This window comes from Gossypium hirsutum, chromosome A05 (genome assembly GCF_007990345.1).
Source record: "Gossypium hirsutum isolate 1008001.06 chromosome A05, Gossypium_hirsutum_v2.1, whole genome shotgun sequence".
Lineage (NCBI taxonomy): Eukaryota > Viridiplantae > Streptophyta > Magnoliopsida > Malvales > Malvaceae > Gossypium > Gossypium hirsutum.
Genome location: NC_053428.1, coordinates 105,161,408 through 105,185,739, shown reverse-complemented (window position 1 = coordinate 105,185,739; position 24,332 = coordinate 105,161,408). Strand labels below are relative to the sequence as shown.

General features: G+C 34.1%; 4 protein-coding genes across 10 annotated transcripts; 1 reads left to right on the top strand and 3 right to left on the bottom strand.

The window, feature by feature from the left end:
- On the bottom strand, positions 1-6,252 carry LOC107959635 (pentatricopeptide repeat-containing protein At3g59040). Its single transcript, XM_016895732.2, has 7 exons — positions 5,765-6,252; positions 5,339-5,627; positions 4,250-4,540; positions 3,788-4,036; positions 1,839-1,963; positions 932-1,030; positions 1-658 (listed from the first exon to the last, which is right to left on the bottom strand). The coding sequence occupies exons 1-7, from the start codon at positions 5,965-5,967 to the stop codon at positions 157-159; spliced, it is 1,758 nt and encodes a 585-aa protein (XP_016751221.2). The 5' UTR covers positions 5,968-6,252; the 3' UTR covers positions 1-156.
- An 844-nt stretch (positions 6,253-7,096) lies between these two features.
- LOC107959634 (endoplasmic reticulum-Golgi intermediate compartment protein 3) lies at positions 7,097-14,606 on the bottom strand. Of its 5 annotated transcripts, none has more exons than XM_016895727.2 (12): positions 14,454-14,606; positions 14,110-14,221; positions 13,902-13,984; positions 12,813-12,888; positions 12,636-12,703; positions 12,376-12,460; positions 11,087-11,205; positions 10,857-10,940; positions 9,419-9,565; positions 8,248-8,356; positions 8,043-8,162; positions 7,097-7,675 (listed from the first exon to the last, which is right to left on the bottom strand). In XM_016895727.2, the coding sequence occupies exons 1-12, from the start codon at positions 14,541-14,543 to the stop codon at positions 7,602-7,604; spliced, it is 1,167 nt and encodes a 388-aa protein (XP_016751216.1). In that variant the 5' UTR covers positions 14,544-14,606; the 3' UTR covers positions 7,097-7,601. The 5 variants fall into 5 exon arrangements, with proteins under 5 accessions (XP_016751216.1, XP_016751217.1, XP_016751218.1 ...); XM_016895728.2 differs by having other exon boundaries at positions 11,123-11,205; XM_016895729.2 differs by lacking the exon at positions 14,454-14,606 and adding an exon at positions 14,305-14,443.
- Positions 14,607-14,782: 176 nt separating this feature from the next.
- LOC107959633 (uncharacterized) lies at positions 14,783-16,312 on the top strand. The gene is made up of 2 exons (XM_016895726.2): positions 14,783-15,282; positions 15,375-16,312. The coding sequence occupies exons 1-2, from the start codon at positions 15,082-15,084 to the stop codon at positions 15,555-15,557; spliced, it is 384 nt and encodes a 127-aa protein (XP_016751215.1). The 5' UTR covers positions 14,783-15,081; the 3' UTR covers positions 15,558-16,312.
- Positions 16,313-16,626: 314 nt separating this feature from the next.
- Positions 16,627-22,679, bottom strand: LOC107959632 (DEAD-box ATP-dependent RNA helicase 53, mitochondrial). 3 transcript variants are annotated; one of them, XR_005927522.1, is made up of 9 exons: positions 22,167-22,669; positions 21,946-22,073; positions 21,144-21,555; positions 20,804-20,902; positions 20,425-20,649; positions 19,496-19,657; positions 17,943-18,486; positions 17,741-17,822; positions 17,167-17,647 (listed from the first exon to the last, which is right to left on the bottom strand). XR_005927522.1 is itself a non-coding variant. In XM_016895725.2 (8 exons), exons 1-7 carry the CDS (start codon positions 22,536-22,538, stop codon positions 17,953-17,955), a joined length of 1,932 nt encoding a protein of 643 aa, XP_016751214.2. In that variant the 5' UTR covers positions 22,539-22,679; the 3' UTR covers positions 16,627-16,940; positions 17,943-17,952. The 3 variants fall into 3 exon arrangements, 2 of the variants coding, with proteins under 2 accessions (XP_016751214.2, XP_040970318.1); XM_016895725.2 differs by lacking the exons at positions 17,167-17,647; positions 17,741-17,822 and adding an exon at positions 16,627-16,940 and having other exon boundaries at positions 22,167-22,679; XM_041114384.1 differs by lacking the exon at positions 17,167-17,647 and having other exon boundaries at positions 17,700-17,822.
- Between the last annotated feature and the right edge of the window lie 1,653 nt (positions 22,680-24,332).

Sequence of the window (24,332 nt, the reverse complement as noted above, 5' to 3'; positions counted from 1 at the left end):
TTCGGCCAAAAAATTCTACATTAACTGTGATATATATTTTCATGGCTGAGTATACTACCAGTAAACAAAATTCCAGGCTTTACATATCAAAGAGTATCCCAGTATGTATAAATTGCTTGCTTTTCTTGATAACAATCACTGCTTAAGAAACTATAATCAACCCGTTTTTTCATACAATATGGCCTCCTCTATATGATCATTGTTATCTTCTTCATCAAGAAGCCTCGAAAATCCATTCACCTTAGTCTCCATGCTCCCTACAAGTTGTTTTGCCTCCTTTTGTTCATCTGCAGTTGTTGCCAAAGACAAAAGGATGTTTTTCGCTTTCTGATCGGGTGGAACACCATAAGATCCCATTTCTTTGTACCAAACAACAGCACTACCAAAATCCCTATTCTTTCCGTATGCATCCATGAGAGTTGTGAAGATGGTTTGATTTGCTTTGATACCGCTTAATCGCATTTCTTCATATGTCTCCATCATCTTCTCGAGATTATTTACCTTAGCATACCCTTTCATCAGCGTCCCGTATGTGACAATATTGGGTTTAAGTCCATCTCGTTTCAGTCTCGTGAAGAATTTTTCAGCACCCTCCATATCAGATGCATTGACATAAGCTGATAGCATAGTTGTATAAGAACAAATGTCAGGGGTATATCTGCAAAGAAAAAGTTAATTTCGATGTTTCAGCAATGAATCAATCGTAAATGTTACTGCTTTGAAAGGATAAAAGCCATGAGTAAACCATCTTAAACTCGGTAATCCTAGTAAACTATGTCAATTAGAAAGATAATCTAAAATCTCATTCCTAAAGCTAGGGTCTAAAGTAACTTTCTTTCCTTTTTGCATGAAACAAATAGAGCTTCAACCAGAGACCATTCATTAGGAAAAGCCATAGTAGTTGCTTGATTTTCAAATTATAACACTTTACCTGTCTCGTCTCATGCTTTTGAAAACAGTCCGAGCTTGCTCCAACATTCCCGAAATTGCAAATGCATCAAGCAAAATATTATAAGACTTATGGGTAGGCCTGAAAAGGAGACAATAGGATAGCACTAAGATATCTGCGATAATAATTAGCATCAACTTTGGCAGAATGAATATACAGCTTCCAAATAGCTAGCCACAAACTCCACAGTCAATTAATGAAGGAAAACCCAGAAAACTGATATATCTAAATTAAACCACAAAAAAAGATTAATGATTTTCCATTACATGTTAGTTGCATACTCAAGTCAGCATTATGCACCACCTACATCGGCTTTATCCCGTTCATTCACCTACCCATATTCAGGAGGATGTCCACTGAATCCATCAAATATATGAAGCTAGCATGAAGCCCAAGCCATAAAAACTATAAAAATTGATGACAAAACTATCCTATCAGGGGTAAAGCTGGGATAAGCAAGAATAGATGATCACCTAGGCCATTGGTAAAATGTTGCCCTAGATTTAAGTCACAAAATAAGACGTTTGGTTTGTGTCACATCTAATTACTAATTCAACCATCCAGGTAGAATCTAACAGCCCAATGAACTACCTGGAACACTTAATAACCAGATAAAAGCAACTACTTTGTGTCAACTGTTTTAAGGGGTCAAAATGTATTTTGGTGCAAGTGGACATGGCTAAGATGTAGGGGTGAGTTGAATCTAGACCTTAAATCCTCCCATGGTAGGTTAACAACCAAATAAGTCATATTAATCTATTAATAGGTTAACAACCATAGCTGATGAGAACATTAACTCTACAATGGAGAGGGCAAGAAAACTTAACTAACTGCATTAATTTCTAACCACTGTGGCTTCAAATTGAATATACAAGTTGAACTTACACACCTGATTCCAGCATCCAACATTTCCTCAAAAACAGCCAATGCTTCCTCTTCCCTCCTGGCTTTGCCATAAGCATTAATGAGCAAGGCATAACTCACCACGTCAGGGTGAAGACCAGCTCTTTGCATCTAAAATAAAGTTACTACAAACCGTTACATAACTATTATCATCAAAATATTCAGAGAGAGACAGCAAGAAGCTAAAAAATCAAACACTGGTTTGACTGTATGACAACATGAAACAGTTTGGTGTCTGTTAGCACACATGCTTCTTGTGAATGCATACTGAAGAATAAGTTGTTTTTTTTTCACATAAAGATGTATGGAACTTTTACAGAATGCATCCGAAATAGATGTGAGGCAAACCAAACATGCCTTATCTTTCATATGTAGTATAGAAATGTGATTGCCTACACAGGCACTTTGAAAGGGCTATAGATTTTTTATACATCAACACACAAATATATGAATGCAAAATCAACAAAAAAAAAATAAAGGAACACGTGCCACTTCTAAAAACAAATATTTTCTGTTGCATGTAAACACAAGTTATACGATGTACAAAATGATAAGATTAGCTGTTGACAGCATTTTAAGAGAGAACGAAGCAAAATTTAACTACTTCACTAGAGGGAATAAACAACTAATCTTTCAGGTATTAATTTGCAGTGTATTGAACATTAAAAAAATCAATAACTAATTGAAATGATTTTTAATTTGAATAACTAGTGTAATTACTTATTGCACAACCAGGTCTAATTATTCCAATAATACCTCTTAAAGTTAATAAACTAATATCCGTTTCTACCCCTAGCAAGCTACACACTCAAGCCCCAATATATTTGCTCCGATAAATATTACATCTTCCAATGCTTTCTCAAAAATATTCAACCTTGACAGCCACCCTAGACACCTTATTCCACAATTCAAACCCTAAAATGTGTACTCTTTACAGGATAATCCATTGGAAAGAATTCATGTAAGTTCCAAGTGAATCTATCTTATTCCAAGACAAAAGTATGATGACAAGAACTTTACCAACTAAAGGAAATTGTAGGTTATAACAACCTCAAAATTCAGAAACCTAACATAGACCAAATAAGATCAGATGCACATAGGAGTTTTCCTACCTCAAATAAATAGAACCACCAAAGAAAATCAGACAATCCTTTTAACAGATGCACATAGGTCTTGGTTAGGGACTTTAGACTGAATAGAGAGAAATGAAAAATGATTCCAACATAGACTCTGCTTTAAATAATGTTTTATTGCAAAAATTCTAAACATTTGTAATGGCCTTCATTTGTTTATGTGCAACTCAGTTTTTAGTTTCTACATTTAGACTACAAATTTAGTTAAAGTACCTAAACCAATTGGCAATAAATGGAGGTCAAACTTTAACATAAGACCATAGGAAACCCAATATTTAATAGATGTGGGATAACACCACTTAACACTCCCTTCAATTGCAGTTCATAGGACTTAATACATGGACAACCTTATTAGCGATCGTCAACTACACTCGTGGTTAGACATGAAGACCAACATAGCAGACCTGGATTTAGATACCATGCTAAGCAATAAATGAAGGGGCCAACTTAACATAAGACCACATGAAAATACTTAACAGATGTGGGATGCAACCACTTTCGTGCAAGGAAATGTTAGCATGGGACTGATGATTAAACACAACTATCAGTCAAGATGATCAAAACAAGATCTATATACTACCCTCAATTGAGACCACACTGAAAAACTCTTCCATGTACTCAAGGATATGGTGAACAAAGCAGAATGATATGGAAAATAAAACTAGAGTTATTTTATGATATTAGAATCAGTGCAACTTATGTGTTCCTATAAAAGATTTCTTTCCAAAACAGTATGACCACAACCACCTACTATAATGCATAAACATGAAAAGTATAGGTCAGACAATGCCTAAAATTGTACCTGATCATATATCTTTGACACTTCCTTGTAATTAGTTTCAAATGACATAAGACTATTGTAAGTGACTGTGGATTGCTTAACTCCTCGTTCAGCCATCAGCGCAAATAGTTTACGGGCCTTCTCATAACTCCCAGCCTTCTTATACATATAAATCATCATGTGAAACATTTTTTGGTCAGGCTTCAAAGGATATTTTTCCTTCTCCAAAAGTGTCTCAAAAACTTCTTCGGCTTCCTTAAATTTGTTCCCCTAATAAGATATTGAAAGATCAATACTCAGATAAAAGCCAAGAAAATTTTATAATTTAATGAAAACAAGGACAAAGCCAACCTCTACCAGAAATAAAAAAAGTCTCTCTACCAATAGCATCAAGTGGATGATCATTTAATGATCTCTAAGTTAATGTTGTTAAGAAAGAAAATTTTATAAAAGATAGAACAAGGTTTTGAGGAATCAGACTACCTCAACTAGTATTTTAAGTATTATTTGATATGTCACAGCAGAAGGTTCAGGGCCTGAAGACTGCATCCTTCTAAAAATGGCTTCAGCATTATTGTATCGACCTCCTTTCCCATAAGCCTCCATAAGAGCAGTATGTGATACAACACTTGGTACATAACACTTTTTATTCATAAAGCTCAAAATTTTCTCAGCCTTGTTAAAGTCCCCTTGCTTTCCGTATGCTGTTATAAGCATCAGGAAGTCCATTTCACTGAAGTCCCACCAGCTCTGACCTCGAAGCCACTCAAGAATCTATAGGATAAAAATGGTTAGCATATCATGTAATGAGCAATTATAACATAAAAATCACACAGAATTCCCATATTTACACAAGTTATAATTCAAAAGATCTAGTCTACTTTTAAACAAAAACCTTTTTAAAAAATATTATTTTCTCTTTGTTGCAAACTAAGAACATAAAACAGTCTGCAAGAATCCCAAGGTTCAGTTAGTTTTCAAAAGTTTGTGGTTGCCTTTCTGTATGATACAAGTTTCTGGTATATTATCCTTGTTCTTTTCCCCCTTCATCCCTGTGTGTTTGTTTCTACTTTGATCAGAAGAACAGCAATAAAAAAAAATTAATTCGGATCAAATGCAACTCGGAAAAATTTTCTAAAAGTACAAACGACCATAACAATTCTAGATCTAGTTAACAAATGCCACATTGTTGAACCAAAACTATTCATGAATGCATTTATTTATGCCTTAAATTTTGGTTATAGTTTTTACATGTTCACCTCTTCATCAGATAAAATGTGTGCATTTTTGTACTAAAATGACAGGACTATCATACTGGGACTACTTAAAATTTACTAGCTATCAACAAAATAATCCATGAGGGCTGGTAAAACAAAATTCAATGGTTTTTCCTTTGTTTTCCATTTGAGCCATATTAGGTGAGAAGCATATGTTAAATAGATAACCAAAACTACCCCAAAACCTAGAGCCTATTTATTGGAAAAAGGAACATGATAATTAGCTAATGTTAAAGCTAAAGCAGATAAGGCTCATAACATCCATACATGCATACACATAACTAATGAAAGATACCTCACTAACATAGTGCCATTTTTTCATCTGCTTAAATCTAACCAAAGTGCCTAAAACCAAGTCTTTAGAAAGAGATTGGTCATTTGTCCGTTGGCGTCTAAGTACTGTAGAAGCAGAACCTGTGTCCTCAATTTCCTGCATTAGTCTCCTCCAGCTCTTCTGTTTAGCTTCATCAGCTGCATCTTTGAAATGTTCCACTTTCTTCCTCTTCTTAAAAAACTTTCTTGGAGCCAACATTCCCATTGAGATTACTCCAACTAAAGGATTATTACCATTTATTTTGAGCAACCTGTTAAAAAAATACCCCCACAGAAGAGTTCAACCCAAATGAAAAACAAGGCACTACAACAAATGGAATCGCAAGTAAAGTAAAAGAAAAGAAAAAAAGAAATGGGTAGTGATTAAAATGAGAAGAAAAAAAAGGACCTTGGGGATTGTCCAACTCTAAGAATTGCATGTTTAGTAGAGAAATAAAGCTTTGGTGGAAGACGGTTTGCCACAAGAGTTGTGGGAAATGATAGTCGGGAATTCAGGGGCATGGCGGAAACCAGTGGCGAGCGTCTGAAGAAGTTTTGGTGAAGCCCGGAGCCATATATAGAAGAAGAAGAAGAAGAATGGGATGCCTCCATTACTGCTCGTCGACTAAAGAGGTGGAACAAAGATAGAAGTACAAACAATCTCTACATAAAAATGGTTGGATATTTTGAGGGAAACATGAAATTTGGGATATATCCATCTCTATTTTAATATAAATAAATAAACCAAAAAAAATTATATTGCAAGATATGCAACTTGTATTAATTTGTTTCAACTTTATAATTTCTTCAAATTTATTTCGGAAGTTAATAAAAGGGAGAATTATCCATACCAAGATTTTCAATTAGTACCCTCTATCCAATTCACCATCTCTTCCTATATTATTTTTGCCTTCATTTTTTATTTAAAATATGTTCTATTTTCTCTAAAAATCGTATTAGCTTTTTTTTTGGTTAGTTTTTGTCTTTACTTGACTTTTCGATTGTAAATGCTAAAATTACCAATGTAGCGTGCGTAGCTTGAAATCATTATTGGAGGATCTTGTCAAAATTGAGCAATATAATATTGAGGGTGAAGTTTGAGTACGTGAGGGATGAGAAAGAAGATGACTATTTAAGTGCTAGTTTTCGGACATTACTAATGCACTGGAATTTATTGGGCCTTTTAATTGTGTCCAATTAATTAATTAAAATATATCATCATAACAACTTGACGATAATAGGCTAAAGTGCATTATTAATAATTGATTAAGATGATTTATATTTAACTTATTTCTATAACTTTTTAATGAATGTCGATTTATATTTCTCCCCTATTGGGGTATTCTTAAAGATAGTAGCAAGTTAAAAAGTGTTTTTTTATTAAAAAATGAACATGGGTGAAAATAATAAAAGTTTTAAAGTATAAAAAACTTATTAAGAAGCAATTTTTTTTGTAAAATTGAATAATATGCCTTTTTAAAAAAATGAAAATGTCTAAAAATAAATAGAAAATACAAATTGTGTTAACACCATACAATAGCTAATAGCTAACTTCACTTACACACACACACGAAGGATATTTAATAGTTGCAATGGAAGTTCACACAAAAAAGAAAAGAGAGAGTAAAATATGGATTTAATTATAAGAATTAGTTTGAATTGCTTGCTTTCTCTTGCCGTGGAGTTTATGAGACCAACTTAAGATCAATAGACATTCTGTGCATACGATCAAGCATGAAAAAGCACTCCCAAATATTGTTCTTTATAAACTCGAAAAGTCATGAGAGCTGCAAATCTTGTCCTCTTGGAATATGATTTGCTCCTACTCATGTCTGAATATATGCAAGACATAGAGCACTTCAAGAGTATCGTTTAAAAATCGAAATTCTGTCCAAAAACCAACCCCTATGGATCGGTTATAAATAGCATTACAAAAATAGCAAGCCCTAAGTTGCCCATTGCTTGAATAAAAATAGCATTACAAAAATGAGAAAACCACCTAGGGCATCTAAATCTTGAGTGCAAGGGAAAACAACAAACAAGGCTGCATGGAATAAATTATGAAGTCACAGACATATATGTGTGTGTGTGTGTGTGTGTATTTATTTATATATTCTTCCATCCTCAACTCTTTCCATACTAAGGTCAGGCTATGTTCAGAAGGCAGTGTTTCCACAAAATTGGGGATTCCTCTGAGGAGGTGCACATGTGAGTTTATGTTGCTCTCTTGCACTCCAAATTCCAATCTACTGAAACGCACCCCTAGCGCTTGTTGTAGTCAGTGCTTTGATAAGTCTATACATCCAACGATCTAGCATTCCTGATCCAAAACAATTCTTTGTTAACTGAAATAAGATCGAGGATATAAGCATATACAAATGGTATAAGTTTTCTAACCGGTAAATGTGTGAACCAGAGCATTGTTTCCACATGAAATTCTAAAGCATTCAAATAAATGAACCCAAAAATGTGGAGAAATCATAAGATTTATGATAAGGTCTTAACCTGAAGTGAACAGTACCCAAAGGTCTAAATCACAACCAAAACCATAAAACTAATGTAACTGCTAAAAACCATGCTAAAATTCACATTTAGCACCTAAATTCTGCAATTGCGCCTAATTTGTAAAGTTTAAGCAGCTTATCAGTAACTTTGGATGATTTACAGAATGAGCAGAGGTAGCAAACCTGTTAATGCAAATGTACCACCCAGAACTGCAGAGAGTCGAGTGATGAAATGGAGAAAGCTCCGGCGCTCTTCTTTTATTGCTACAGTGATTGGTGACAGATCATACAAAAAGTAAACAGCTGGAGAAAAAAGGGTGAAGCAGTTAGTAATCAGCAACCAAAAGTAGATAGTTCTGATGTTTACAAAATCCAACTTCCAACCAACCTGGCCATGTCCTATCAAACTCATTCATCGGTGAAAAATATTCGGAGACAGAGAATTGATTTGTTGGCAAAACTTCCTTCGAGATATATCTGTACTCAGTAGGAACTATCTGCAAGCACCGTAAGAGAACATTTGGATGAATAGAGATGACAAAACTTAACACCTTGTTATTATTTTATGGATCTGGGAGCTATTCTAAAGCTAACACCATATCTATAGGGAAGGAGAGCAACCGGAAGAATATACTATTGAATCTATAGCTTTATAAGGGTTGAGAGCGTGGAGCCTAGAGGTAGAGAAGTGGCATGTACCAGAGGAAGACCTGGCAATGTTTACAGAATGCCGCAAAAGAAGAGTGAAGATAGGTATGAGAACATGATGTGCTGTATCCTTGTGTGAAGGATAAAAACAATCACCAATATAATAGAAACTCCAACCGCTTTAGATAAAGTGAACCAACCTATGTTTAAGTAGAGTCTCCTTAAAAGCTTTATGTTGGCTCTCTTCCCAACCAATCATACAATGACACAACAAAAAATGATACAACTCAGACAGTTACATGCTAGATGACCATTACTATTTTGGCTAAAGCACTAAATGGAAGAGTGAGAAAGAATACTAAGAAGGTTTTAACTCTATTTACAAACACAAGATTATGTCACACCCATGATGTGGGTGAACATTTTATGTAAAAAAATATTTTCTTTTAAAATTTATTCAACAATAGTTATAGGTGGAGTGGTAAAGAACTTGTATATAAATCTTATTAAACATGTGTTCAATCATTGGATATGTGGTTTTTAATTTTTCTATTTAAAGATTATATAAAAGTATGAAAAGATAAAAGCACATTCATAATAATATTAGTTATCGTTTAAAAGAAATGGGTTAACCTATGACACAAACTAAATCAGGGTTTTATAATAAGTATAGATACTCAGGAATAGCTACAATGCAGATTGGGCCGCTAACTAGATCCCCAAGTAAGTCGCAAAAAGCAAAAGATCAATTTAATACAGAAAACATGGATCATCAGTTTGTACACTACTGATGGAATTTTTGCAGTGCATAGTTCTATGAGATATTTGCCATAGCCCATATGCAAGTTACTTGAAAAGGCTGAGGTTGCCATAAATATTTGGTCAATCAAGAGAATAATCAAAATTCAAACCTTTACATAATACTTGAATGTTCCACTTGTGTCATGCAAAATCCGCACTGTATCATCAAGTGGGTTGTGAAGTCCTGGATATTTTGGCCCAAATGATAAATCATGAATCATATGACTCACATTGACATGTGTTGCTCCTCCAAAGATCTGTCAGCAAAGAAAAGAGGATTTCTACTTAATTTGCTGGTGACAAAAGAAAAAGCAATGCAGAAAAGGAACAAAATATGGTAGTGTTCTAGAATCCTCATGATTCTAGTGCCAAGAAACTAAGAGAGAAAACATAGTATGCAAGCCTAGTACATTCTTTCGAACTATATAAAGAAGTTTAAATTCCTTACTCTAATTAAAATTTCAAACCTTAGGAGAAAATTATCTTCGAGGCCAAGAACTTTTCTCTAAAGCTTGACAGGTCTTAAGATCAGAATGAGGTACTTACATTTGAACAAATATAACTAAGATCTCTAATTAGAGTCATTCAATGCACTTTTTCTCTGAATTAATGGAAAATATTCGACCTAAAACTAAGCAGAGCCCAACACATGAGCATAGCTGGAGATCAGATGGATAGTGCACCAACTCTAGGGATAGTTCCCTATAAATTTATGGAAAAAAGATCTTCCGAAGACCAAAAGTACTTCTATCAGCTTAATAACACTGAATACAATAGATTTAAAAAGTCAACACATCATATTTTAGCCTGAGGAGAAATAAATTCCGAACCACATCCAAGAGTCCAGAAATTCGCATAATAACTTCAGAATTGAATTATGAACATTAACATATCAAGTACACAATGCCCAACAAGGTCAGGCTTTCAACAGGTTCAGGGCATTGATATCTACATCTCCATAGGGCTAAAGTGGACAACGTTTCACATGGAAAAAGTTTTAAATCTACCAAGTCAGTCTAATATAACTAATACTTATTTTGACCTGAATTTGTTTCCTTCTGACCTTCAACCCCCACTTGAACTGCAATAAGTTGATCTATGATTCTGACTTAAAACGCTTAATCTTTTTCACAATTAATAATTGGCACCACATAATTTACCAACTACGTTTTAAAAGAGCTGGTTGAGTTAAATTCAATTCATATGTCAAATAAATCTTAACTGCATAAAAAAATAAGAGAACCTTAGACTACAAAAGAAAAAGAAAAAGGAAACCAATCAAATGAAAGTAATGATAGTGATTTTATTTCACCTCTTCATAATTTGAGTTTTGATGGTTTTTTATCCGTGGATATACAGTAATTTACAGTCTTATGTGATAAAAGATATTCATATATTTTCTTCGTTAAAAGAGAAAAATAGAGTATTAGTCTTATAATAGTTCAAAAAAGATCAATCAAGACCGAACATGTAAAACAACCAGTCTTGCATAACTTAGGAGTTAGGATGTGAGACGAAGTTAGAATGCTAAGAGAAAAAGTTACTAACCATTTGAGCAACATAAATGTTTAACGCATGAACTGAAATGTGAAAGTTTCCTGCCACCCTCTGGACATCTAATACCCCATAAACCTGTAGCAAAAGTTACATTAATTGATTAGTTTTCCTTTATATGGTTTTGTTTAACACTCTGATGGCCCCAAAAATAAAAGTTAAACACTAATCGATTAATTAAAGAGCTGATAAATTTAATTAAGAAAACTCCAAGGGATAAATACCCGGCATCCCTCTCCATTTTCTAATGCTTTCTTCACCTTATTGATCATATTTTCTGCATCTTTATCAAAACTGAATTTGTGAGGCTTCTTAGCAGAACCATCATGATGCTCCTTATCATCTGGTTACATTCATTCCAAGAAATTTATTATTTGAATTACTGACTTATGCCTTGGAGAAACATAACATGGTACTATCTCTATTTTTCTTTATACATATAAAACATATACTGAAAATAAACAAAACAAAGTAATGACAATTTTATATCCATAAATTTAAAATTTTATGTAGCCTAACAGAAATCAAGGAAACCCAATACGTATCCTAAACAAAAGCTGCCGAGCAATCAGGTAATGCCGAAAAAGAGAAACAATAAAAAATCTAAAGCTTGAAAAGAGGCTTAAGCACAAGTCACAAATATTTGCCTTAATAAATCACAGAAAATGCCTACTCTTCATTTTCAAAGTGACTCACATCTTTTGTCGAAGGAGCCAAGCATGATCGCTTTAGCATCCCATGCCATCTATACATATAGCTTATAAAATCAAATTTTCCACCTTTGACCAGAAGACCTTCTCAAAAACAGCAATAAGAACATGTGGGTGAGGATGAAAACAGCAACGGAGGAAAAGTTTGATCTTTTGCATCACTCAAATTCAGTTAATTAATAAGCCAAGTGACCTCTAGATTGAACCCAACCCAATTTACCTATAAGAAAGGACCCTCTGTAAATGTCTATCGAAAACTAACACTCACCCAGCTATAGTTGACAGCCTATGTACATGACTCATTCCTTCCTATATCAGATACTTTAAAAGATGTCTGATAATAGTAGATGGCAACCCTTGACAGAGACTTGGTGAACAAAAGCCTTTTACATCTAGTTAATGAAGGAAAAGAATTCAAGAGGAGAGTTCTCAGTACATTAGTTTGGAGGTGAAAGGCCAACTACTAAGGTAGCTCTTTTTGCATTAAAGCATCTTGAGGAAGAAACCTGACTGTTTCCAATTTTCGAAACAAAGATGAGTTTATAAGAATCCGATCCTTTGGTTGTGTTTTATCTCCCCACTTATCCCCCACCCCCCACCCAATCAGCTCAATTCAACCCCAAATAAAAGGAAAAGAGAAAAAGGCAGAGTATTGATTACCAACAACAAGGAGCAAATATTGGTGTTTACTAGACAAAAATAACAACTCCAGATAACATAACCAGGTATTTTGAACAAGGATGCAGCTGTCAAAAAAATAAACTAAATTAAAAACATGAGGTGGATAACACAAAGGACAATACCATGATTGCGAGTGGTATGCTGCTTTTCCACAAGGTCAGACAAATATTCAGTGCCAATGATATGACCATGACTGTTCAGGCGAAGCTGCAGGAAGTTTAACACAGTTAGCCAGATATCAAACAAGGAAATCTAACCACAAATCCAACACTCATCTCTAAAGCGGGAAGAGGGGGGGTTCTTTTAAGAAGAATATTGCATTCAGTAGTACACAACTATCATGAAGCTAATAAAGAATGCTCAAAAGAAGCAATTGTCTTACTTTCCATATGTTAGTATCAAGATCCACTTCGTGCTTTCCTGACAAGTCAATGGCATCTACACTTGCAACTGCAAGATTAATATGATAGAGCAACAACCAACAGTCAATATTCCAAATATGAGATAAAAACAGAATCTACAAATAAAAGGAAGATTTTCACATAAGGCGTGTACAGACCATCACAAGGCAATGAAGGAAATGTCATGTTAATGTGAATTGGAAGCGTTTCTCCACGTTTGAAGTCTACAGACATCTGCCGAATACTTGTTCAGTTAGATCATATCAACCGACAGTCTAAAACTACGAATGGCATCACATCATTTGCAACAGAATTCACTCACAGAGTTAACTCAGAAAGGTAGGAGAGGAAATCAACTTGTTTAAGAACTTAAGGTGCTTGGGTGCTCTTATTAATACAGAAGAGTTTATAGAAAGCTGCCTTCATGGCACTTGAGGTGAGTCAGGCTTGGAAATAATGGGATTCTGATAATGAAAGCTGTAGAACAGCAGACGGGTTCAAGGTTTATATTTCAAAAAAATGGCGGTTCAGTTAAAACAGTTATCAGATAATAACTGTATCCAAAAGATGAGGAAACATTGTAAACAGACTTTAGCGTGATTAATATTAGACAGATCAGTAAGTTTAAGTAGTTTAGGGAAAGATATAGATTTGATTTGCAAAGATATCAGAAGACAGCAATAAAAGCATTTAAAAAAGAATTAAATGAAAAAAAAAGCACAAGATCAAAGAATTCATTATCTTGAAGAAGACTTCCTACACAAAAGATTATCCAACAAACTAGCAAACGACTTGGATGCCACTAAGCAGACCAAGATAAAACAGAGATTGCCAGAGAGAAAATAAACATAACTCTATCCATAAACATAATACACGCACAACCCAAATATAAAAAAACTATCACATCACTAGAACTACAACTACACAAGAACAATACGTAATCTGTGGCCACATAATTTACATCCCCCAGATTTTTGCCTATCATTCTTCCAAGCTGGTATATGAGCACACTTCACCATAAGACAAGTTTCAATTTTGTCCTTGGAACATTAAGCCTCTATGACACACTTCGGCTAGAAACAGAAGATTAGGACCCAGAAGGTCTAATTCTAAACATGTTAATTTGAGTTTTGCTTCTACAAAAATATTAAGAAATTCAACAAAATAACAATGCAATCATTCCATCCCAACAATTAATCTACAAAAACAGGTAGCAAAACTGATGAAAATTAGAAAAAAATGCAAACCTCGTGAACCGTGTATGTTGTTAGGTAATACGTAAGCTCGTGAGTAAACAGCGTGGCCATTATCACTAAACCAACAATCGAGACTATAATACAGAATTTTACCCCCCCAAAAAGAGAGAGAGATGAAATTAGCAATGCTTTTAATGAATAAGAAGCATTATTTTTGGATTAAATTGAAATAAATAAATAAAAAGAAAGGATAACTCACCAAGTGCTCCCGATTGCGTCTTCTGCAACAAATGTTCCTCCGTACGAGGAAACGCATCCAGGCTTCTTATAGTTTGCTTCAGGCCCATCTTCCTCCTTTTTATCAATTTCCTCTGCAAATATTTATATAAGAACTAAATTGAAATCTAAAATATTGAAAAAAAAATGGATTTAAACAAAATGTCGCTATTCAAACCTATAAGAGATTAAAACGAAACGAAGAATTAGACTTCGAATCGAAACATAAAATGAATTGAGGAAGGAGGACAACTGAAATTATTGTTAGAGATCGGAGAAGAAAGAGGAAACAAGAAATGAAAATAGCTGTAAAAAGAAAACATATACCAAATCAGAAAGATAGGTGCTCTTTTTGCTGTAACTGTAAGTGGATTTCCGTTGGCAGTAAACTCCAACGGCAACATACCTTTTCCTCATTTAACGCTTTTCTCTAATTTAATTCCTATAGTAACTGTATTTTTTCATTTATCTATCTCTTTTACAATTAAAGTTAACGGTTTTTTAAACTCAATTTTTATAGTTTTTGTCAATTTAATCTTTACCTGAACATAATTTTTTAAAAAAATTATTTTTTCATATTTTAAAAAAAACATACTTTTCTAAAAAAATTATATTATTTAAAAATATAAAAATTAAGAAAAATTAAAAACTCTCTACAATTCAAAATATAAAAAAAAACTAAAATTCAATTTTATCTAAACCAGACAACAAGATCAACCAGTGTGACAAAAAACGGTTAGGGTATCAATCTAATGATGTAAAAAACCTGTTGACCGATATGGACTGATTAAACCAAGCCAAGAATCAATTTTTATAATAAAAAAACATTATAACCATGTCATTATGTGAGTTCAGAGTCGACACATATTCTACGGAATGAGTCCATGATTGAAACTTCTCATCTGTCGAGGGGAATTCGACAGGGAAATCCTCTCCCGATCTGTTCATCTTATGCATGGAGAGATTGGTTCAGGCTATTATGATGGAAGTTAACGGAGGAGGCAGTTGGAATCCAGTTAAGTTAGTAAGGAATGGTCCAAACATATCCCATTTATTCTTTGCTGATGACTTGGTTTTATTTGCTAGGGCTTTAAGGGAGCAAATGGTTGTTATTGAGAAGCTTTTGGTCGAATTATGTCAATGCTTAGCGCGTCAGGTTAGCAACCACAAAATTCGCGTTTATTTTTCCAAGAACGTGTCGTTGCAGGTTCAGATAAAGATTAGTAATGGGTTTGGCTTCGAGCGCAGGATGTTGTCGATTCTCAAGTGTGGATATGGGATAATAAACCCAGGTTCTCGGTCAGCTCGGCATATGATATTCTAACGTTGCCGAGAAAGATGCCGATAAAAAATAGCACTGGATTTGGAAGTCGCGTGGTCTTTAAAAGGATTGAAGTGTTTCTCTGGCTGCTGGTAGTGGCAAGATTTTGACAAATGTGGAAGGAGTTTGCAAACATATTGTGTTGAATCCCAACTGTCAATTTTATGACTGTATGGTCGAGGACACCTGTCATGTATTACGTCAGTGCAGCGTGGCTATGTCATTCTAGGCATCACTTGTTAAACCATGGAAGTTGGACGAGTTCCTTTCAATTGATATTAAGGATTGAATATTTATCAACTTAGAGTACTTTGGGCACTTTGCTAAGGAGACCCAGAATTGAGACCTGCTTTTGGAGCAATTTTTTGGAATCCTTAGCAAAGAAGAAATAAGCTGATTCTTTTTTATGAGAATTTTAGAGATGTTGGAGGAGTGTTGGAACGGAGTATAAGGCTGAGGGGTAAAGCTGTTTGGGTTAGCAGGGGCAATGGAACGAACGGTCTCCAGGCTAGGCGGAGAGTTAAACGACAAGTTATGGTATAGCAGTGCCAACCAGTGGGATGGTGCAAGGTTAACATTGGTGGAGTTGTTCGCCTTGTTAACAATGTGGCAGTGGCCGGCGGACTAATACAAGACAATGAAGGGTGTTGGAGGATTCTCAAGAAGTGTGGTATTTGCTCTGTTTTGGGACGTATATGATGGTCTTGTTCAAACTTGATATCTGAGCTTGTTAGTGCTGAAGCACTACTGTTTCTGGCTGGCTTTCAAGTTGTTACTGAATCAGAATTTTTTAAATGTTTATTACGTATGATGTTCCGAGATCAAATCTATTATATAAAAATAAAGATAAAAACACTCATAAATATATATAAGAAGAATAGATGATATTTAGCATCTTTGGTTACTGTTAGTGAGCGACCTTATGGAAAATAAAAGCATGCTTGGCTTTGGCTACACCATACTATCATAACGTTTCAAATATAAATTTAACATGCTAGAAATAAATTATACGATATGTATATGTATAGCAAGGATGAAGCCAAGAATTTTATGTTCAGGGAACTTTCGGGGTTTTGGGGGGACAGTTTTTCTATCATTTTCCGGGAGGAGCAAGGCCATTGCAAACCCTCTCTTGCCTCTGTTTCTGACCACTAAAGAAGACACTGAAGATCAGGCTACTTTCCCATAATGAAATATACTATGACAACTTAATTCGTAATACATGATCGTACTGGATGTTTTTTTTATTATATTTTCTCTTCACATAGAATCAATTCAATATTAATAGTCAGCATCTTAAAACATTCCCATGTGAGTAACTAGTATATATATTAGTTAACTTAAGCACTAACCGGCCAGGGGAGAGGAAAGGGATTAGGGTTATATATTCTTTCTTTCTTCCCAACAAACTTATCACGAACCAAAACAAAAAATCCTTGTTTCTCAATATCTGTTTCCCACTGAAAGCTGTCATCGAGATTGCTGCTTCTTCCCTGCCATTCCAAAATAAATGCAAATGAGAACAAATGTAATTCGTAGGCCACAAACATCTAGTCAATCAAATCCTACCAAATGGACAAAGGGGATGGAGTAAGCACTTGTTTGCAGCCAATAAAGCAACATATGCAGTGAATACATTTGTCATCAAATGATGAAGACAAATGATAGATGATCGAATTGCATCATGAGAAATCATTTTGTGCATTTTCCAAATCTTTGGCTTTAAAAGGCACGGAAAAAGGAAGGTTAATGGAAAATAATGGAGGTAAACAACTTTTAGTCATCACTCCTCTTTGAAGAAAAAAAAAACATTCCTTTTGCATTACCAACTCGGTAACCTGTCACTAAAGAGAACCTCCAGCTGCACCTATGCTGACCACCTCTTCCTCTGAGCACCATACTCACAAAGAGAACACATTACTCACTAACAAATTATAACCAAAACCCCAAATCAAAACATAACTAAAATCTAGATGGTTTATTTGTATTTGCTTTTGTGTTTATCATTGAAAATAATTGATTTTCGAGAGAGCTGGTGACTGCCAAATAAAGACTTGTTTATTTCAATATAATCAACCAAGCATATTCGGTTAACACATATATTGTGAGCTTGTCCACAAGCTACAAGTTTGCATAAGAATTGTAGCATGCAACCTACCATCACCTTTACATTCTATAATACAGCGGCAGGTTTCCACTTCTACAAGGAAAAAACCAAGAACAGAATAAAGAAAAATGGTATCTCTATTATATTTGCACTAAATCCAATCCACTACAATTTTGAAGGCTTTACCAGAGAAATCTGATTCCACACAAACCCAAGGGAAGACAATAAGTATTAAGAATGCATAAAGACCTAGGTAGCACCAGGCAATCTTGCAAAAATGAAAATGAATCAAGATTTGCAAAATAAATGATTATTTCAAATTGATAGCAAAAAGTAACAAGAAAAAGAGAGGGAGAGCTCCTAGTGGTGTTTGCCATATCATGCTTACCTCAAAGAATTTAGAAGGGTGTTCTTCCAGTGCTCTGATCATTATCAACATCAGAGACCCCAAAGCGGCTAAATCGACTAGATCGAGAATCACCATTGCTCGCACTACTTTGGCCTGAATGCTTGTCACCAAATCCACCAGAACCAAAGCCGCCAAAACCACCAGCAGTTTGACCAGAACGATTGTCCTTAAATCCACCTGGGTTACCTGAACCAAAGTCCCCAAATCCACTAGTACGTCTAGAACCAAAATTACCAAAGCCACTAGAACGATTGGATGCAGAACCACCAAAATTTCCAGACCGGTTATTAGAACCAAAACGACCTCCATAACCACCCATCTCATCAGAAAACTGACTGCCACTACGACCAAATCCAGGACCCCTATTGCCTCCAGAACGGCCAAATCCATATTCCGCTTGCCGACCAGAACGACCAAAACCCATATCACCATATCCACGATCTCGTGCACCTCCAAATCGAACACCAGCACCAATATCATTAAACATACCAGTGCTCCCACCATCAACCTCAATCCTAGGAAGCTACAACAAATTAAAGAGTAATCAGTCTATAAGCTCTATCCATGAGAACATACAGTAACATAGCAATCAATGTAAAACTTCATGTATATCTTTCAGGTACAATTATCCATTTATGCATAACTTTGGTTTAATGATTTGAATTAGATATTTTCGTGTGTCATAATAGTAGTTCTTGTCTTTTCCTCCCATCTTTCCGTACCTCATGTTATAAAATCTTACATGCAAAATCGAAATAAGACCATCCTTAATATTCTTGGACTGTACGATACTATTTTATAATTCTTTACATTTGTTTTTCAAATGGAGAATAGTGGATCTCATTGGTGGAAAGACACAAGGGTCTGGTTAAATTAGTTAAATTTCTATCTTAGGAAATGATTTTTAATTCTCACAAAGCTCAAGAAGAGACAATAAATCACCTGAACCAATAATAGGCACTCATTACATTTCCAAAGGAACAAAGGCTGACAATCTCACACCACACATACTTTAATTACATTGGAATTTTCAGATTTGAATAGAAAAATGACATGTAGAAACATTATTTGAACCTTAACTACTAAAGAGTTAGGACTTAGGGTTAGAAATTTAGCATGAAATTGTCAAGAAGTGCTTTACAAATCAAAATCGGCCAGTTTGACCTACAACCAGTTAGGTCTTTGGCTCAAAGAATATTATTAACGACCAGTAATGGCTGACAACCAAACCAGATGAAAACAAGGCTAAAAAATTAGTTTTGATTTCATAAGATAAAAGGCTGAAATAGCTTTAATGTTTTCGCCAGCTCCAGCTCCAAAAGGCTAAAAGAGTATCAATGTCAAAACTTTAGACTTTTGCTAGCCCCATTTCAAAATCCTTCACTTTAGCTTTTAAAATTTCTTTGACTTCCCTATTATTAATGCTCAAAATCCTCAATAAAGTAGTATCAAAGTTGTAAAAGATCCCTGAAAAAGAAAGGGAAAAGGAAAGGAAAAACAAGCATGAACATCAAAGGGATACAAGATATTACCTCAGAAAATCTACAGCCTACTTCTCGTTCAATAACCTTAACAGCCCTATTCTGGTCTTGAGTATAGATAAGAATTGCACTTCCTTTCCTTCCAGCACGACCAGTCCGGCCAGTTCGATGGACAAAAGTTTCAGATGTATTTGGAAGCTCATAATGTATTACCTATTTAAGAATACAAGATCAATAACAGAACATTAAAAACTAGAGTAAGGAGAACAAGTTACTGGCTTTGAAAGAGCTCAGAACAATCACCATATTAACTACTGAACTTCAAGGATTTGAATTCTATAAGCCTATGAGAAAATGTCGGCTTAGATACTGAACAGAAGAATTGAAGACAGAACAAAAGTATCAATTTGCTGCAATTTTTTAACTCACGATATCAACTCATGCAGAAACTTTATTCAAAACAATGCTAGCATATACAAACACATGCACTCTAAAATAATGCCAGGTTCCCAAATGCCTGAGAAATTTCATCAGTAACCATTAGCATCAGCAAAAATTTACAGTGCGATTTTTTTCTTCCATAAATTCCTATTTCAACATGCAGAATTTTCTAACGATGCCTGCACAGTTTCTATTGTTTTAACAATTAGAAACTATGGCCCACTACTCCAAAAGTGGCCTAAGTAATAGGCAACCAATTAATTGGAAATAGAAAAAGCAGAATATTGAAACCTACAAAAATGAACCGTAAGATAAACTTTTGCAACAGTGGTAGGAAATTCACACACAAGTCATACAGATTCTTCTAGGATGTCACATTGAACAGACCTATAAGAAGTAGGTTTTCCTTAAAGTGGTAACATGACTAATAAAATATCTAACAAGACAAGTCTGGCATCACAAGTCGAAAATAAAAAATAAACATCTATAAGCAAGCATTAGTTTCTAACAAAACCCAGAGAATAATATGAAAAGCTTACCAGGTCAACACTAGGTATATCAAGGCCACGAGCAGCAACATCAGTAGCAACTAAAATATTAAAATGCCCATCTCGGAATCCTGAGAGAGTTCTTTCCCTCTGGCTTTGAGATATATCACCATGCAAGGCCTCACATTTAAAGTTTCTTGCCATGGCATATGCCAACCGATCTGCATCACGCTTTGTTTGAGTGAAAACAATACACTTCCCTCCTTTCGCATGCTCCTAAAAAAGAATTTGACAATGAAAGCAATAATTATTGAGAAAAAAAAAACTATAAAACATTTGAAACGGTACAGAACTGAAATTAAAATGAAAAGAACAAAAAATAAAAATGCCAAGCAGGAAAACAAACAAACCACAAGGGCATGACCCTTACTGTTATTAGTGGACCAAGAATTGCTGCTTTCCCACGCATATCTGCTGCAATTGAATACAAGGAAATTCCTTCTGCCAACTTTTGATCATTTTCTCCAACCTAAAGGTGCACATAAGCCACAAGAAATAAGTGGTGTTCACAGGGATATGGATTATGACGGTAAAACTTTCATCATGCTAAGCATTCATTTTTAGTTCTGTGAAATCTTTTCCATATGTAACCAGCATCAATGCAACATTAAACAATTTGCAGAGAACAAATACAAGGATGAACCAATAACTATAAGCCAGAAATCATAACATAACATAGCAGATTGGAAAAAGAAGATAGGCAGGCTAACCAGATCAATCGTTAATGGGTTTTTTAAGTGCTTTTGGGTAAGGCTTCTAATCCAGTTAGGCATGGTTGCTGAAAACATCATACTTTGACGATTTGCAGGCAGCCTCTCCAGTATGGTTTCAACATCTTCGGCAAATCCAACTTGAAGCATCTGATCAGCTTCATCAAGAACAAGAAATTGAACCTCCGATAAGTTAAGAGCACCTCTCTTAAGCAGATCAATAATGCGACCTGGTGTACCGACAGCTACATCAACACCATAATCAAGCTGCCTCATTTGACGAGAAATTGGAGTACCACCATAAACACATATTGTATCCAAGTTGGGAGCAGACTCATGAAATTCCTTCTCAACTTGTTTAGCAAGTTCCCTTGTTGGTGCCAAAACCAAGCACAAAGGGTTTCTACCACGGCTACATATTCACACAAAACATGTCTTCTTGATTAAAAATGATGACAAAAATTACCCATACAACAATTTATCTTTCACATGCACAAAAAAGAATCAAAATATAAACCAATATGGTCTCTTTGGTTGTTCACTTGTTATATTAGTTGTTAAAAATTTCTAAAAGTAAACGTTAAAAAGGCTACATTAAAGTAGTACCATTATCATTTTAAAGTAGTATCATTATCATTTTATTATAATTTAGTTTAAAATGAAAAAATAGATAACAAATTGAGATAGCTTAACTATTCATAATAAACGCAAAAACATGCATTTTTTTTACCTTTCCGTTTAGGAATTGAAAAAAAGCATCGGTAAATTTAAGTAAGATAAAAGGGAAAAAAATTCAACAAACCCATGTTTAGCATTGTATCGAATGATTTTGTCCATGATAGGAATCCCGAAGGCAAGCGTTTTGCCTGTCCCTGTCTTTGCCCTTCCAATCATGTCCCTTCCTTGCATTGCTGGTTCCAACACCGCCCTCTACAGTAACAAATAACGGGAAATTTTACATCTTATTTTCCAATATATATCATTAAAAGCAAAGAGCCTAACAATATATACACACGTATATACCTGGATTGGAAATAATTTGGTGATACCCCTATTCTTCAAAGCAGAAACAATTTCGGGAGCAATCCCCAGATTAGAGATCTCAAGCGCTTCACTTCCCTTCTCATCGACATAATCCTCGACGGCATACTCTGCCTGTACGCCCGTCGATGCCCTGAAATACAACGGCCCTGATTTGGCGTGAAACCCCTTCGCTGCAGACGCCGGAAAGCCAGGGAAGGGTTTGAATCTGTTAATAAAGAAAGTCTCAGCATCTCTGGCGGCTGTTGCAACTGTTGCTGTAGAGTGGAAGTGATGAAGGAGAGTTTGAGCAGAGGCGGCGAGGATCCGCCTGGAGGCTAAGGAAGTTGTGCGTTTGAAGACGGTGTTCATCATATTTTCGTTTTTGAAAATATGTTGTTTCTAACAGTAAAGGGTTTGGAGAAAGGGAAAAGAAATGGGGTTCAGTTAGGGTTTTAGAATTGCACAGAAACGGAGTAAGGGTTTATGCTCTATATTAAGCTAACCCTTCTCTTCATAATTTAATTTACTTCGATTTTTTTTTTAGTATTTGTTTGATAAAATAGGGATAAATCAACATTTAATCCTCAAATTTGTCAACTTTTCCAATTTAGTTTCTGAATTATTTCTTGGTCCACATTAGCCCTGAATTTAAGTATTTTTTAAAATTTAATCCCTAAACTTAGATGAGTGATTTGGTCATCTGAAAAGTTAAAAAATTATATAAAATCTAAAAGAATACTAAATATATATATATTACAATTTATTAACAATTATAAAAAATTTAAATAGGTAAAGATGTAGCACAATTTCATAGTACCATATCATCATAAATTGCCAACTTCCAAGATTGATATAAACGAAAAAAAGTTCAAGGAGCAATGTGAAAAAAGTTAAAAATTTAGGGACTAAATGTTATTTTATCCTGATTGAATATTATTTGATAAAAGAAATATGCATTATTCACAAATTGATCCCTAAATGATACTTTAATTATTAGTTTGGTCCTTAAAGTTTTTTTTAGAGTAATACCTAAACTATAAATTTTATTAAAAAAATAATATCAACCAATAAGAATTGACATGTGACGAGTTTTTATTGAACGTCTGTACTTTTTAGGTAAAATGAGATAAAATTGATAGTTTAAGTATCACTTTTGTCAAAAAAAAAACTTTAAGGACCAAACTGGGGATTGAGATATAGTTGAGAGACCAATTTTCTAATAAAGCAAAAGATATATGCTTAAATCTATATCATCTATAGTATAATATATATATCATGTACCAGAAACACTGAATTGATTTTTTATTTTTATTTTTTGAAAGAAAACTAAGTTGATATTTGTTAACCAGTTTAGGACCAATTTATAAAACTAAGTAAATTAAAACCATGACAAAATAAAAAGTGAGTACGTGCATATCTTTATATTTAGGAATTATTAGTGAATTGGCCCTTAAACTATACCCCAATTTCATATTGTTCTTTAAGTCTTTTGGGCTCAAAAGTAGTCCTAAACTATTATTTTTGTCTATTTTTACCTAAAAACAGTACATCCAACAAGAGTGTAGGACTTTGTTGTCTATTTTTACCTAAAAACAGTACAACATCCAACAAGAATGTAGGACTTGCCTTATTCTTATTGGTTAATATCATTTTTCAAAGTAAATTGAGATAAAATTAATAGTTTGAGGACTACTTTTGATAAAAACAAACTTTAAAGATCAATATAAAAATTAGAATATAACTTTAAGGGTCAATTTAGTAATAAAAGCCTTATAACACACTTCATTATAGTTAGTATAGTTATTTAACTTCCCACTTCTCATCTCTTCTTAACTTTTTTTTTAATTTTTTAATCAAATTTTAATGTAAACAAAAAACAAAAACAAAAAAACCTTCATATGTGTCCTAAAATCTAATTTGGTATTATAAGTCAAGTCTGATAATAATTCAAATAGGGAAATTACTTAAAATTTTAACTAAAATTATGATAAGATTGAAAAATATTAAATTAGCTTTAAAATAATAATTTCAGTTACTTAATTTTTTAATTACATTTGATAATTCATAATAAAAATAAATGATGGTTTTTTATAATAAAAATTATGAAAAATTATAAATAGATAATGATATACTTATCACTCAAATATTATTTGATAAACTGAAAAT